This window comes from Andrena cerasifolii, chromosome 7 (assembly GCF_050908995.1).
Source record: "Andrena cerasifolii isolate SP2316 chromosome 7, iyAndCera1_principal, whole genome shotgun sequence".
Taxonomy (NCBI): Eukaryota; Metazoa; Arthropoda; class Insecta; order Hymenoptera; family Andrenidae; genus Andrena; species Andrena cerasifolii.
Window position 1 is genome coordinate 2294842 of NC_135124.1, and position 14858 is coordinate 2309699.

The 14858-nt window shown below is 34.1% G+C and overlaps 2 protein-coding genes across 2 annotated transcripts; one reads left to right on the top strand and one right to left on the bottom strand.

Moving 5' to 3' along the window:
* The first annotated feature begins 192 nt into the window (after window positions 1–192).
* On the top strand, window positions 193–3069 carry Mesh1 (Metazoan SpoT homolog-1). The gene is made up of 3 exons (XM_076817143.1): window positions 193–510; window positions 1927–2258; window positions 2512–3069. Exons 1-3 carry the CDS (start codon window positions 312–314, stop codon window positions 2641–2643), a joined length of 663 nt encoding a protein of 220 aa, XP_076673258.1. The 5' UTR covers window positions 193–311; the 3' UTR covers window positions 2644–3069.
* LOC143371655 (phosphoserine aminotransferase) lies at window positions 2803–10975 on the bottom strand. Its single transcript, XM_076817102.1, has 8 exons — window positions 10588–10975; window positions 7659–7789; window positions 7401–7513; window positions 6477–6638; window positions 6290–6384; window positions 6030–6199; window positions 5560–5820; window positions 2803–3021 (listed from the first exon to the last, which is right to left on the bottom strand). The coding sequence occupies exons 1-8, from the start codon at window positions 10657–10659 to the stop codon at window positions 2910–2912; spliced, it is 1116 nt and encodes a 371-aa protein (XP_076673217.1). The 5' UTR covers window positions 10660–10975; the 3' UTR covers window positions 2803–2909.
* Between the last annotated feature and the right edge of the window lie 3883 nt (window positions 10976–14858).

Below are 14858 nucleotides of genomic sequence, written 5' to 3' on the forward strand. Positions count from 1 at the left end.
TTAAAAAAGTTATGCGTTTTTAAAGAGTGTCAACTTACTTTCCGATGCGACTGTACAGCTGTTTGCATTCTTTTATTACTATACCATATATACAGAGTATAGATTAGTAAATAAGACATTTTATTCTAAAAAATTTAAACAATTCGTATAATTCTAGCGTAAATATAAAAGTATAAGTAATATAATAATACCTGTAGGTAAAATTTTTTTACAATGTAATTACAATTTAGTAATAGCAGCATTGGTAACGTCTGATTTACGTTAAATCAGAAAGCAAGTGGAAATTTGTAGCATTGCTCAATAAATCAGTTATGGAAAACAGTATTTCTACAGCATCTATTACTAATGATCGATTCCATGTATCTGGACCTTGTAAATCATGTTGCAGAGATTTGTCCAATGCAGAATTATTAACACTAACAATGAAGTGTATCAATTTTGCAGCAGTAAAACACAAAAATCAAAGACGTAAAGATGCAGAACAAACACCATACATAAATCATCCCATAGGTCTGTAACTCTTTACCTACTTACTTGTACAATCAAATAATATATATATAGTGAGCGATGCAAATCGGGGACTTATAGCAAAGCATAAAATATTGGTATTACAGCTTTATTTCTCCGTTATACCTACATAACCCTTAGGGAAAGAGAAACATGAAAATACGAGTATAATGTAATACCCAGGGTTGCCAGATCAGGCCCGATTTTTGCCAGAGATTTCAATTTCGTTGAGGATTGCAGAATGGCAGGGGGGGGGGAGAAAAGAAGACCCAAGAAGGAAATAGATATCTAAAATTCATTATAATAATGACTTCTTATAAAGGAGTAATAATAATAATAAAAGTATTATGAATATTAGAATTTGTTACAGATTTTAATAGTTTTTTATTTTTGTATGGCATGCTACACCAGTGCAAATGCGTGCCTGCCGAATTCGCTAATATATTTTCTATTTTACCAGAGATTTTTATTGTGCCTGCCTGAGGCCGGAGACAACGGTTCAAAACCTGAGACTCCGGCTGAATGCAGAAGATCTGGCAACCCTGGTGATACTGTTATATGAAAATAGTGGTATATTAGTAAGTATTTACTGGTATTTTTCTGGTATTCCTATTTGATTACAATTTTCAAGATATTTTCAATTACATTTCTACGAAGCAAGTTTAAGGGAGCAGTTTAAAAGGTGCAGGTACATGTACGAGAATGCGGATCAGTTCATTAAAGAATATTGAACCCTTTAATGAACTTATGTCTATATTTTCTGTTAGGTCTAACTACCAAAATATCTTTAAGCAAATTATCTATTAAATTATAGCATAAAGATATATACTTTAGAAAAGAGGACAATCTCTCTACACCAGTGAGGGCTAGTTGGGCCATTAAGGAGTCCGACCTCAGAAGGGAATTGGATAAGAATAAACACGGCCATAACAATTCTATGCGTACATTACATATTATCAATATATGTATTAAGAAATTCTTAGAATATCTTTGTTAGCTTGGACGATGATATTTTATAATTTTTATATGAAAACGAAAATAATATACCTGAATTGTATTTGTTAGCTCAAGTGGCTTTATCAGTGCTTGCGACTCAAGTTAATGTCAAGAGATTGATCTCTTCTCTAAAATACACATTATCGTCTTTGAGCTCTACTTAAACTAATATTTTGATTATTAGAGAATTGATATAAGATGCATGAATTTATAAGTTCAACAAAATATAACCGAAAAATACCTATATTTCGTGATGTGGTTTAAGTCCTTCATATTGAGCAGATAAAAATCTGATTATGTACTTCGGTTTCGGTATTACATTATTCTGGTATGTTCTGATAGTATTTCGCGAAACCGAAATAATACTGCTTTCGTAACTTAAAAATGAAGAAAAAAGGTATGATTACATAAAATATCTCTTAGGTGTCGCAAATATTTTGATCCAAGAAGGTGATGTCCATGACTCAGCTCTAATTTTGGCAGCTTTACTACATGATGCGGTAGAAGATACAGATACTACGTTCGAAGAGATAGAGCAAGAATTTGGTAGTGAAGTTTGTACTATTGTTAGAGAAGTCACTGATGATAAAGAATTACCAAAAGCGGAGCGTAAAAGACTACAAATAGAAAATGCTCCTAGACGAAGTTATAAAGCTAAGTTGGTTACCTTAGCAGATAAATTATATAATTTGAGAGATCTCCAGAGAACCACACCAGTCGGATGGTCACCAGAAAGAGTGAAGGAATATTTTAAGGTAATTGAAATAGGAAGAAAAGAATTGTCAATGTAAATGTACATACTAATAGCGAATTCTGTATCCCGCACTGACTCTGTGCTGGAACCAGAAAATCACTTGGACAGGTTGATTCTTATAGAGCTATCTTCGTCTCTATCAGAAACAACTAATCCAACTCATTTTCTGGCATCAGCACAGAGTCAGTGCGAGATACCGAAGTCGCTATAAGTCTGCTAAGATTAATCTGTTAAATACAAAACACTAATTACAGTGGTCCAAAGCTGTGGTAGACGGGTGTCGTAAGACAAACGTTAATCTGGAAAGGGAACTAGATATAATCTTTGCAAATCAAGTATCTCAAGACAGGGAGAGTTGCGTATGTAAAAGAACATTCTTATCCTAATACTACTGTTTTATTAATTAATAATTCTATTGATTGATTCAAAATATAAAAAGAGATGACATTGCGTTTAACAAGGTAATGAATAGATATCACTATTAAATGGTGATTTTGCGAACATTAGAACAAACGTGAAAGCAGATGCATAAATTGTATAAAAGGTTATTTACAAAATTTGTAAATATATTATGTATTTTATAGTACATGTATATAAATTATTTTGTATGAAATAATATTTGTCATACACTCAAGATTGTACTACAATTCTCCTAATTTTTGTTACAATATTCTTGGAAGAACGACTTCATGTATTCTGCTAATTTATCCACCTCATCTAAAGTAATAGCATTATACAAAGATGCTCGAATTCCACCTACGGACCTGTAATGAAATATTTTTGCATTTAATTAAAAACTTTCTGTGTAAATAGATGATATTGAGTATGTTTGGGGTCATTGGAAACCTATTGTATTATTCCATACGATTGAATTTGTATTAACATTACTTGAAACTCTTTTTGCACGACATTCCTACCTACTTTGATTTCTATTTGAAAAACAGGAATGACCTCGAAATCTTGGTAACAATAAATGATAAATAAAATTTGAATAGTATATTGTATGGTTATATATATAAATATATAACAGTATACAACATTTATTGGAAGTAATTTTCATTAAAATCTAGTCCTAATAGTTATAGTCGAATTAACGAAAGTAGGCACCTGGGCGGCCCGTAGACCGGCGCGTGTGGTTCGGGAGAGACCCAATGCCTGCTCCGTACTTCGTGCGACGTTGCCACGTTGTGTAGCAGATCGGACGTCTCTTTCTATCTTCAAGTGCAACTGTGTCTCTCTCACTCGCTCGATAAAACAGATTCCTTCATCTACAAGTCACTCCACGCTAAATCGATCACATTTTTAGGCTTTGATCAGAATGCAATATGTATTTTGTGAATCACGTGAAATTATGGAAAGGTTTGAGTCATTGTTTAATAGGCTTTGAACTCGGTTACAAAATATAGAGTTAATGGAATTCTTCACCGGTTAATAACAGCTCATGCTGACGTTAATTTTCAAAATTCCATTCTCGAAAGCAGAATATTTCGTACGTGAAATTTGCAAAATAAAACTTTGGTTATAATTTTAAAAATTACAAAATTAATTTTCCAATATAAAAAAGAGTATTAGAATAGCCCGTACTTTCTAGATTAAAATGAAAAAAGAATGAATTCAATACGATAAAGAGTTTCCGAGATAAAAATTCACAAGAACAGCTCGGTTTCATGAAAATAGGCAAAAATTGAACAAATTCAAAACCAGCAAAGTGATGACTGAAATCCCTTCCTATATAATATTTCAGTTTGAACAAAATCCCTGACATCGAGTGCAAAAAGTGATCGATTTGCCGTGGAATGACGCTAAATAGAATAAGAATCCTATGAGCCTGTATTCCTCGACTTGTCCGCCTTTCATTCTGCATGGCGCTTGCCACAATAGCCAATAAGATTCAACACTCTGTCAAATCTCTATGGGATGGACGTTGGGTTCGCCCTCTGGAAGAGGATAGCAATATTCACCCGACAAGGACAACGAATACCCTAGCCCCACAGCTAAGTAGTCGAAAATAATTGGCCAAGGCGTAGGGAGCCGCGTAGGGGAAGCACCAATTGCGAGCCTGGAGTAACGGCAACGTCGCAAATTCTGGCCCCGGTCCCAAGGTGCCTTCTTTCGTTAATTCGACTATAAGTTCTATTTAAATACATACTCCATCCTATATATGAGCCCTTTATTTTGAAAGTGGCCTAACTCCATTTTTCAATTTTTTCCGGTTACCATGGTTACATGTACAACTTTATGTTATTTAGCAGTAAAGCATTTCAGGTTGCTTATAATCCGAGCAAATACGATAATTCTTGACACATAAGTTTTCAGAGTTAGTTCAATAATCGAACCGTGTAGTTTGAAAGTGGCCTAACTCCATTTATACTTAAATCAAGATATTTACTATTAATAATGTCAGAAAGCAGTGATGAAGGTAATTTTAATTAATTAGTATTTATAAGTTAACCTCAGTTTTTGGACAATTGCGTTAGTTGAATAACCAGTACATTTAATTAATATAAAACTTAAAATTTAATATTAAATTTTAGAAATTATTTCACCCATGGGGAAGAATAGAACAAGACTATTTAGTTCAGATAGTGAAGAGAAATAGTAACTAATGATTTAAAAAAAAATCGAAAACGAAACAGAATTATAGAACAATATTCGTCTTCAGGGGATGAAGATACGATTAACAATGGAGAAGAGATTGATGAATCATACATCCAAAAAGTGCGAAAGATTAAACGGAATTCAGGAAAAAGATATTGTACTCAAACCGGAAATATTGTACCTGAAAAAATTTTCGAAAACAAAGATTGCCGTTGTCGGAATGCTTGCACAAAAAATTACGATGAAGAAGAAAGAAATAATATTTTTGAGAAGTTTTGGGGTTTGGGAGATTTTAACAAAATCAATTTGAAGCATCTTAAATTATGTTGAATGGACTTGGGCACCTTCAAATTTTATAATGAATCTGGTTGTTAATTTTGGAAGTGGCCTAACTCCATTCTTGATAAGAAAACGCATATTATTCACTTAATAATTGCCACTATTTTAATAGGAACTATAAATTTAACATCCTTAGATATACTTAAGCAGTATGACTCATTAGTATCCTATACGTATATTTTTAAATTCATTGAAACGCAAACCCTTAAATATCTCGATTTGAAGATAAATGGACTTAGGCCACTTTCAAAATAAACGGCTCATATTATAAATAGGAAGATATCCATCTTGTCACGATATTATTTAAACTAGGTAGTATTAATCATTGTTATGTAGACTGTTTTCTAATTGTAACTAATACTGACCTGTGACCTTTCAACTGAAGCATCCCGCGCGCGATCGCGCCGGAAAGGAACTTTTTCTCAAGTTCCTCATCGCCTTTGTCTATTCTAAATGGTACATTCATTCTACTTCGTACATCTGGCTTAACCGGACACGTATAAAACCCTTTCGACTCGTTGATCGTGTCGTATATTTTCTGACTTTTCATAATCGCCAATTCCTCCATTCCCTCGACACCGCCCTGCTGCTTGATCCATTTGAAAACTAACCCGACTACGTATATTCTAAAAATCAAACAGAAATGCGTTAAAAAATACTAAATACATTTCCTTGGTAAAAATTCCAGAATTGAATAAGCGTTTTCACTTTCAATCTACGCATGAATATGTATCAGAATTCTGCTAATGATTGCGGAAGAATATCTAATACAATATGCTGTCTAGTACTATGTATATTCATTTTATCGTTAAACAATTTTATCGCGAATGCCTACTGAAATACTGGCGGTGTATTGTGTAAGGAATTATCAGTTGCCATAACAGTGAAGTCGAGTACTGCAGGACAAACTTTCATGGCATGACCAAGAACATCATCTCGCACTATCACAAGTGTTACTCCAGCTGGACCAATGTTTTTCTGTGCACCGGCAAATATTACTGCGAACTGAACAACATGTTATTATAAACCCTTGACTTATCTTTTTCTAAGCCTGTTCATCGTCCGATTAAGTATTATTACGTATTGAGTACATACTTTCGAAATATCTAAGGATCTGGAGAGAATATTCGACGACATGTCGGCCACAAGCGGTACTCCATTTGTTTCAGGAATGTAACTGAACTCAATACCTTAAACAATTAAACGCGCCTCATCATCGACTGTACATAAATAAACGGATTATTGTATATGTTGTTTGTGTATCGTATTATTATTTATTTACCGTGAACCGTTTCGTTAGCGCAGTAATAAACGTAGGATGCTTTTGAATTCAAATTCCAAGTAGATGGATCAGGGACTTCGGTATATTTCGTTGCTTTTGGTAGAACTAAATTCACATTACCGTACTTTGTTGCTTCCTTCGCTGCTTTAGCCGACCAAGTACCTTAACAAATTGTCTTATGTTAACGTAAAACGCATTAATATCATTTTAATTTTTCTCCAGACCCCACTTACAAGGGAACACCGCGAACCGGGACTCACCGATTGGATCGCAACTTTGTGAGTTTTTAGAGTGACTCAAAACAAGAACAACGGTGTGTTTCATTTGGGCCCTATCGCACTTTAAGGGGTGAAAACTAACCTCAAAATCAAATTGGCACTTCCACTTTTTCGCGTATAACTCTCAAAGTACAACAGGCAGAAAATAATTTTTCAAACAAAAGTTTAATGGTGCAATAAGCGCTACAAACTTGCGTTAACAAAATTTTGAAAACAGTTTTTTTCGTCAGTTATATATATTTTTTTAACTCTATTCAAAATTTTGTTAACGGAAGTTTGTAGAGCTTATTGCACAATTAAACTTTTGTTTAAAACATTTTTCTCTGCCTGATGTACTTTGAGAGTTATACGCGAAAAAGTGGAAGTGCCAATTTGACTTTGAGGTTAGTTTTCACGCCCTTAAAGGGTGATAAGGCCCAAATGAAAGACACCGTTGTTCTTGTTTTGAATCACTCTAAAAACCCACAAAGTCGCGTTCCAATCGGTGAGTCCAGGTTCGCGGTGTTCCCTTGTTAGTGCTATGTTCCCTTGTTAGTGCTATGTTCCCTTTTGTCTTGGAATGCATCTTGTTTAGTGGCAGCAAACTTTGATTTCTAATGTAAAAAATGAGATTTAAGAAACCTGCTATCATAGATTTAGAATTTACCAGTTACTATGTAATCTGCAGTACCAGTTGTCATCATATTTAGAGGGACAGCTGCAAAAATACCTGTTCCTCCTCCTTGCATAAATAAGATTTTATAATTGTCCGGAACGTGCCTGTAAAATTTAAATTAACGTGCCAGACGCACGAAAGAGGTAAATAAACGATAAAAGCAATCCATAAATGTTCGTTAAAATCGATTAAATTTATCATTTTCAGCGATATAAAATTGCCGTTATTTTGTTGCTCATACCAACTTACAATATTTCACGTAACGTTGCTTGAGCATCTTCAATAATATTTTTAAATTCGTTCGATCTATGACTCAGCTCCAAGACGCTAATTTGAGTATTACTGTATGCCAGCAATTCTCTTTGTACATCTTTTAATACCTATAAAAAAATACACTAACGTTAGGTCCGGCAATTACGATTAAAAGTACAGAGAATAGTATAAAGCAACGAATTAAATAAAAATATATTTTCCAAAGATGCGAGGAATGTAATTCACTGTTTCGATGCTTTCTCGTAATTAATGTACGCAGATGATTTAATTAGTGTCCGCGGTAGTTGAATCAACGAGTTTGACCTTTTACGTAAACGATATCACTGTTTTCCTATACTTTGTCTATCTAAGTTGCTCGTTGACCCAAAAGTAATATATTTAAACTGTATTTTTATTTTTCTGCTGATTTTTAACACGAAGTGATATTTACCTCACAAAATTTTATATAATATTTTGTAACTTAAGGGGTCTCCCTACCTTGATAGACGAAAAGTGATGCCAAATTTGGGAATTTTTTAAAAGAAAACCATTAAATATATTTACTTCCAGCTATGTGGCTTTATTTGTAAAACTTTGGACAATATGAAAAAAAAATTATATGCAAAAATAATGGTTATATCCGGAGTTATAGTGCTTCAAATACAGCGCCTTACAAACAACATATGCGCATTGTTAGCATAAAATCAGCCGTTGTAGCTGTCTGAAGTAGAAAATTTTAAAATTTGTGTAATCTGTATGAGTGTGGCTATCGCTTGAACTAGATTAAATGAGAAATACTGAAAATTAAGAAAAAAATGGCAGCGTCTAAAACAGACATCGATTTCTGCAAAAAAATTCGCTGGTTTTTTAAGTCGCAAAAGTCTAATTTTGCAAAAACCGGCTTAATTTGAATACCAGCAAGAATGGAATATTTACTGAAGATATATGCCAAGTTTGGAGTAATTCGGGTGAGATATCATGCTAACCAATTCGGAAAACGTCGTTTTGAGAAAAACGCGTTTAAAATTTTCGGTACCATTTTTTTAATTAATTTTTTTTCTCTAAAAAAAATCCCAAATATCGCGCTCCTTTTCAGGCCGTCGAGGACCCCCATTAACATATATGTAGCTACATCTGCAGAAAAAGTCATACAAAATACATCAATAATACAAAGTTGATATTATAACAGAGATACTGTCCGAAACCAGTGATATACATCCTACTAATATAATAAATGCGAAAGTGTGTTTGGATGTTTGGATGTTTGGATGTTTGTTACTGAATCACGTCACAACTACGCAACGGATCTTTCTGAAAATTTGTATATACGTAGTCTAGGACCAGGAATAACATATAACATGGTTGACTAACTGGTGGCTCGCGGGCCACCGGGGGCACCTCCGCCTTGCTGCCACGCTGAACGGCCCCCCTTCATACCGACCAAACTCTGGCAATCGCAGTGGATTTCTCCTTCTTTCCTTCTCTTTTCGACTGCGATCAGTGCGATCGTCAGAGTCTGGTCGGTATGGAGGGGGGCCGTTCAGCGTAGCAGCAAAGCGGAGGAGCCCCCGGTGGCCCGCGAGCCACCAGTTAGTCAACCCTGACATATAGGATACTTTTTATCCCGATTTCTTTAACCGATCTGCACCAAATATTGCATAATATTACTCTCTAGAACCCTGCGGAAAATATAGGCTCCCATGAAATCTGGGCATCCCACCCCTCCCCCCTTATTTCTCCCTCCCGACACTCCGTGATAATCGAAGTTTTACCTGGGCAACGCCAGGTACTTTAAGCTAATATATACGTATATGTGTCAGTATTACTTGACACGCGAAGTATTCATTACTTAAACTGAGAATATTGAGTATAGTTATTTTTGACACAGGGAAAAAGTGAATATTACTGATCGCTATAGCTCCCACACAGCACACGACGTCCCGGGGACGTCCATGTTAGGTCTGTTTTAGGTCTGAACGTCTGAATGTCCTGATTTGTAAGAATACGTCTTTAAGACCATCTATACAACGTTTTTAACGTTGCGTGCTATCTGAGAATTATTTAGAGGTTAAGGTATTTCTTTCGTCTCAGAGTACGAATTAGGTAGTTGGTGGAAACCAGGGATTGTAACCGCTGTCTATCCCGAACCACCGACGAAGTATCAAAGATCGAACATGTTAAGTCTTCTAACCAGATCTATACACACGTGTTTATGAACATTTCCTCGCATAATCAATGGAAAATCAAAAACACAAAGGCATTTGTTTAAATGTTTTTGCACGAACGCTTGCAAATAGGGTTTATAGGTTATGTATATTCTGCATGTATCCTGCACACATAATAATAATACGAATTAGAAATAAAACTATTTGGAATTAAATAAATGAAATAAATTGTTATTGAGTCTGGCATTATTTTGAGAACTTCCTTAAAATATTAAATCGAACCAGTACCGATAAACGTCTTATTAAAGACGTCCCGTTTTGTAATATTGGGTCGTCCAAAAGACGTAGGGTAAAGGACCCAATTACTGTCACCTAACCAATTACTGTCACCTTAAGCTATTTTACTTAAAATAACGAATAAATAAACTATAGTATATAATCTATAGTACAGATTATAGGTTGAATCACATAATTCTTTTTGTGTATGACTTTACAACGTTTATTTATTCGTTATTTTAAGTAAAATAGCTTAAGGTGACAGTAATTGGTTAGGTGTCAGTAATTGGGTCCGTTACCCTATATAAGCCGTTGGTGGGACGTCCCTGGGACGCCTGTGTGCTGTGTGGCTGATCGTATTCCGAGTTTTACATAATTCCCTCGTATGTACCTGAATTATGCCTTAAGATCGTAAATTGATGTACATACCATGTTTATAAAGATAAAGAATTCGCTCTGCGAAAATAATAATGTTCTCACGGTACCTGATGTGGTATCTTGGCCGGTCCTGCTCCAAAATTAATTACAACGCTCGAACTGTTGCTTTGGTCGCTCATTGCGAATGCCACTGTCGTACTGGGCGGCTGCTATGGAGAGACTGGACTCTATTTAATGCAGAGAAGATATTCCAGTTCACTGTGCCTCGCTGTGTCTTCTGATAAACGTCTTACTGGCGCTTTATCAGATACAATTTCTTCTCTGTATCTACTACCAACTTTCTTCGCGTTTTACAATACTTCCGCCGACAAACCCGTAATTTCTAACCGATACAGTTAGTCATTCTTTTTTCAATGTACTACTTCCTTTACTTTCCCTTTCAACTTTTGCTTTGTTTACAATCTCTTTATGTAACCGATCGCTATAACTTCTTCGGGTCTAGTTGGATAGAGACTGAAATCGATTACTGGATGCCTGATATCCCCTTTCATTCTACTTTATTTGTTCTGCCGTATAGGCGAGACCTGTTGAACAGGTTTTGATGAAGGAGAATTGCGGATTGGTTGATCGGCGCGATACGATTGTAGAAATGTCCATTGTACCAAACAGCCGCGAAAATTGAAATATCTATTAGCGGTAATGCCAAGCAGAGTTGGGCAAAATGTAATCTCATTACAAATTGCAAATTACGATTAAACCGTAATTGATTACACATTATTTTCTGTAATCGTTCATTTAGGTAGTTGACAAAACCAAATGGTCAAGTACCTAAATTAACAATTACAGAAAATAATGTGTAATCAATTACATAATTACGGTTTAATGGTAATTTGTAATTTGTAATTAGATTACACTTTGCCCAGCTCTGATGCCAAGAAATTTATTATAATTCGACAATGGTATCGTCATATTGTTATTATTACTATTGTACTAAAATATTCTGTAAACACTGTGTTACTCTAACTGACAATTATCTGTGAAATTTTATAATAATGTCTTCAGAGAAATACTACTTTTCCAGATCACAACAACAAGAGTGTGAAGTAGGCAAAAATGTTGCAATAATATATTGCTCGACGTTTTCTAACGATGTCGGTTTACTGATAAACATGCCAAGTTAAGTTACTTAATCAACGAATGCCCCCTGCAATGGCATATCGTTATCGTATGATTATGAGAACAAACTACTCGGATGACCTGCGACATATGTGATGTATTTACTAGAATTAGATACACAAATACAGACCTAATATGGTTCTTAATTCGAGCCATGTAACATATAATCGCTTAATGGAATATTCATTATCCTTAATCCTTAATAATATATAAGTGAAAGCGGTAGGTATCATTCGTATTTATACATTTAAAAATTGACAAATATTATAAAACTGCGCATTTGCAGTTTTTACATCATCCTAAATAATAAAATTATTTCGTAAAATACTTGAAGTATTAGATTTATGTACATATGTATATAACGTATGTATCATGTACATTGATTTTTTTATACAATTTCGCAGTTTAACATTTTCTATTATACAACATATAATAATGGAGGTAGAATACAACTTTCAGTATCCGAACACGTGTTATCTGATCGTTCTCAGGGGCGGATCCAGAGGGGGCGATAGGGTCGACCCCTCCCCTCGGAGTAGTAAAATGTAAAAATATTATGTCACATTCTGAAAAACTTGTTATGTGTATTGTACGTCAATGCATGGAAGTTTTTAGATTTTAGAACATTTAATTAACAGAAATATGGAAAGATAACCACCCGAAGGTTCAATTAGAACTGCTAGAATATATTAGTCCGTGCTGCCGCTTTATGGTTTAATTTACTATCTCGCTATACTTACATGCCTTTTTAACCGACTTCAAAATGGAGAGGTTACAGATTTGAGCCGTATGTATTTTTTTTTTATGTTTGTCCGCGCATAACTCCTCAGCATATGGACTGATTTTGATGATCTTTATTTTATTCCAAAGAGAGCGATGTCCGGTGGTCCCTTCCTATACTGCACCAATATTGGCTCAATACTTTGTTAGTACTGGTTAATTCAAACTTCGCCTTTTTTACATAATTTGTATTTTATGTATATTCGCATTTTAGAATATTTCCGCACGTTGAGTTGTAGACCTCTTATAACGTATTCGACAGATCCTTATTATTTTTTTTAAGTCGCTTATATTTGGAATCTTCCGTATCTAGCAAACGGTTATTTTTCTTACGAGCAGCTCTTTTTGTAGGCCTACCCATATTTTTTTTAAATAAATGTAGTTTAAATAAACTTAAATAATTAAAGAGTGGAAAATAAAAAATTTAAAAATAACTTAAAACCATCTGTAAAAAAAAAAAATAAAAATGCATTAGAGAGTAAAAAATAATTTTTTTCCTTATTTAATCTACGACTCACAATTTTTTTTAAGTCGATGCCAGAGTTACACAGTGCAAATAATGAGGCGCCGACATAAAAAAAATGTAGAGTCGTAATTAACTAAGGAAAAAAATTATTTTTTACTCTCTAATGCATTTTTATTTTTTTTAAGTCGATTTTATTTATTTTTAAATTTGTTTGTCTACATAGCTACTATACAATATTAACTGTTGGAAAGAAACGTGAAATGGTTCTAAAGTTAGAAAATGGTATCCTTTCCAAAATATAGAATAATTATTTATCATGAGGAACATCCGTGTTTCTCTTTCCGAAAAATCCTTTATCCGAATGATTAATTTGGACTCTGAAGGTTCCACTGTACCTATTACAGGGACGGATCCAGAGGGGGGGGGGGGCGCACAGTGGTTTGAATAAAGGAAAAAAATCATTTTTTGAATATTAAGTACACAGAATTTTTTCAATACAATTCCATAGTAGGATAGTTGAAGCACCCGAACCAACAAGAATTTTCTGTAAATACCATTAATTTGTAAGGAAATTATAATATGAAAGTTGGGGAACAGAACACCTGCAATTTGGAGTTACAAACGCACTATCTTTCAAGTAGAATTTCAACTATCTGCAAATTGAAAAGAAAAACGCAATTTTGTAATTTGATTATGTTCATACTGAACATATATATTACATGAATTAAGTCAATGACACCCTCGTTGATTTCAGTAGGACATAAGTTGAACATATAGGTATTTTTAAGGATAGAATCGAAGTTTAATTAGACATAACTTTTTCGCGACAGCTAGCGTCAAGGTAAGACTTAGTGGTGCATTATACCTTTGAGTACATAACCAAACAGGTTTCAGCTGCGTAAACCTGCGGCTTTGGTGTAGGGAGCATTTTTTCTATAACCTTTATCAATAAGTATTTGGAGTATCTTGCTTTCGTTTTTCATAATATCGAAAAATGTTTTAGATAAAAGTTGAATAGTTTCTAGGAGGCCATAATTTAATGTAATTAGTTTTTTATATGTGGATGCATAAAGGGCATATGTATGAAGGTCACCGATGTTTTGTTAAACGGAACTATATATTTTTTAATACATTACTGGATTCAGTTCATCAATTTCTACGACAAAGTATTAACCTACCTATGTCGACAAACTATTAGTTTAGGAGATATTTTAGTTTAATCATTAATATTGACATACAAATATCTCCTATACTAAGGAGATATTTTGTTTTATTAATTTTGACTTCAGATTTGTAATCAGCGAGCTCAAAAAACCCGGGATACCAAGTTTTGTATAAATTGAAGGTTTCACATTGATGCTATCATATTTTTTCCTTGATATGGGGATTTCGGACCACTGTGGGGCGCCCCCCTCCCCCTCCAAGAGTAATAGAAAAATATTACTACATTGTGTAATATTCTGTTTAAATACTTAATGTGTATTTAATTATTTAGGCTATAGTATCAAATAGAGATATTAAAATATAATTTACAAGCAAATTTTAAATCTTGTAAAAGAAGGTTCAAAAATGTACTTATGTACATTTACATATTTCGTCACCTCCAAGAAAGGTTCCTGAATCCGCCGCTGACCTACTATTTCAATGCATACCATTGCATTGTATGTGAGAACAGTCGACGTTGACGTGGAGGTCATTCCACACGAAGACGGACACTTTGCATTAACATTTCAGGTTTTGTTGAAATTTGGATCTGCTGTACTTAGTCTTTAGTGATATATAAATGTGTCTCGAAGGGTTTTTCAAAATTTAAAAAAAATGTGGATCTTACAGCACTTTGAAATATAGTGTTGACCTGTTTTCTCTAAATTATAAGTGTTGAACTAAGAAGCTGATAAAAATGAGTTTTTGTGGAGATATAAGTGTTCCTAATAAAAATTATTTCACATAAAAAGA

Bases quoted from the DNA above. Each gene is read 5' to 3' on its own strand.
- Mesh1 (XM_076817143.1), top strand. From the start codon at position 312: ATGGAAAACAGTATTTCTACAGCATCTATTACTAATGATCGATTCCAT. The intron at 511-1,926 runs GTCTGTAACTCT...AATATCTCTTAG, and splicing joins ATACATAAATCATCCCATAG to GTGTCGCAAATATTTTGATC. The intron at 2,259-2,511 runs GTAATTGAAATA...CACTAATTACAG, and splicing joins GAGTGAAGGAATATTTTAAG to TGGTCCAAAGCTGTGGTAGA.
- LOC143371655 (XM_076817102.1), bottom strand. From the start codon at position 10,659: ATGAGCGACCAAAGCAACAGTTCGAGCGTTGTAATTAATTTTGGAGCA. The intron at 7,514-7,658 runs GTAAGTTGGTAT...TAAATTTTACAG, and splicing joins GCAACGTTACGTGAAATATT to GCACGTTCCGGACAATTATA. The intron at 6,639-7,400 runs GTAAATTCTAAA...CAATTTGTTAAG, and splicing joins TGCAGATTACATAGTAACTG to GTACTTGGTCGGCTAAAGCA.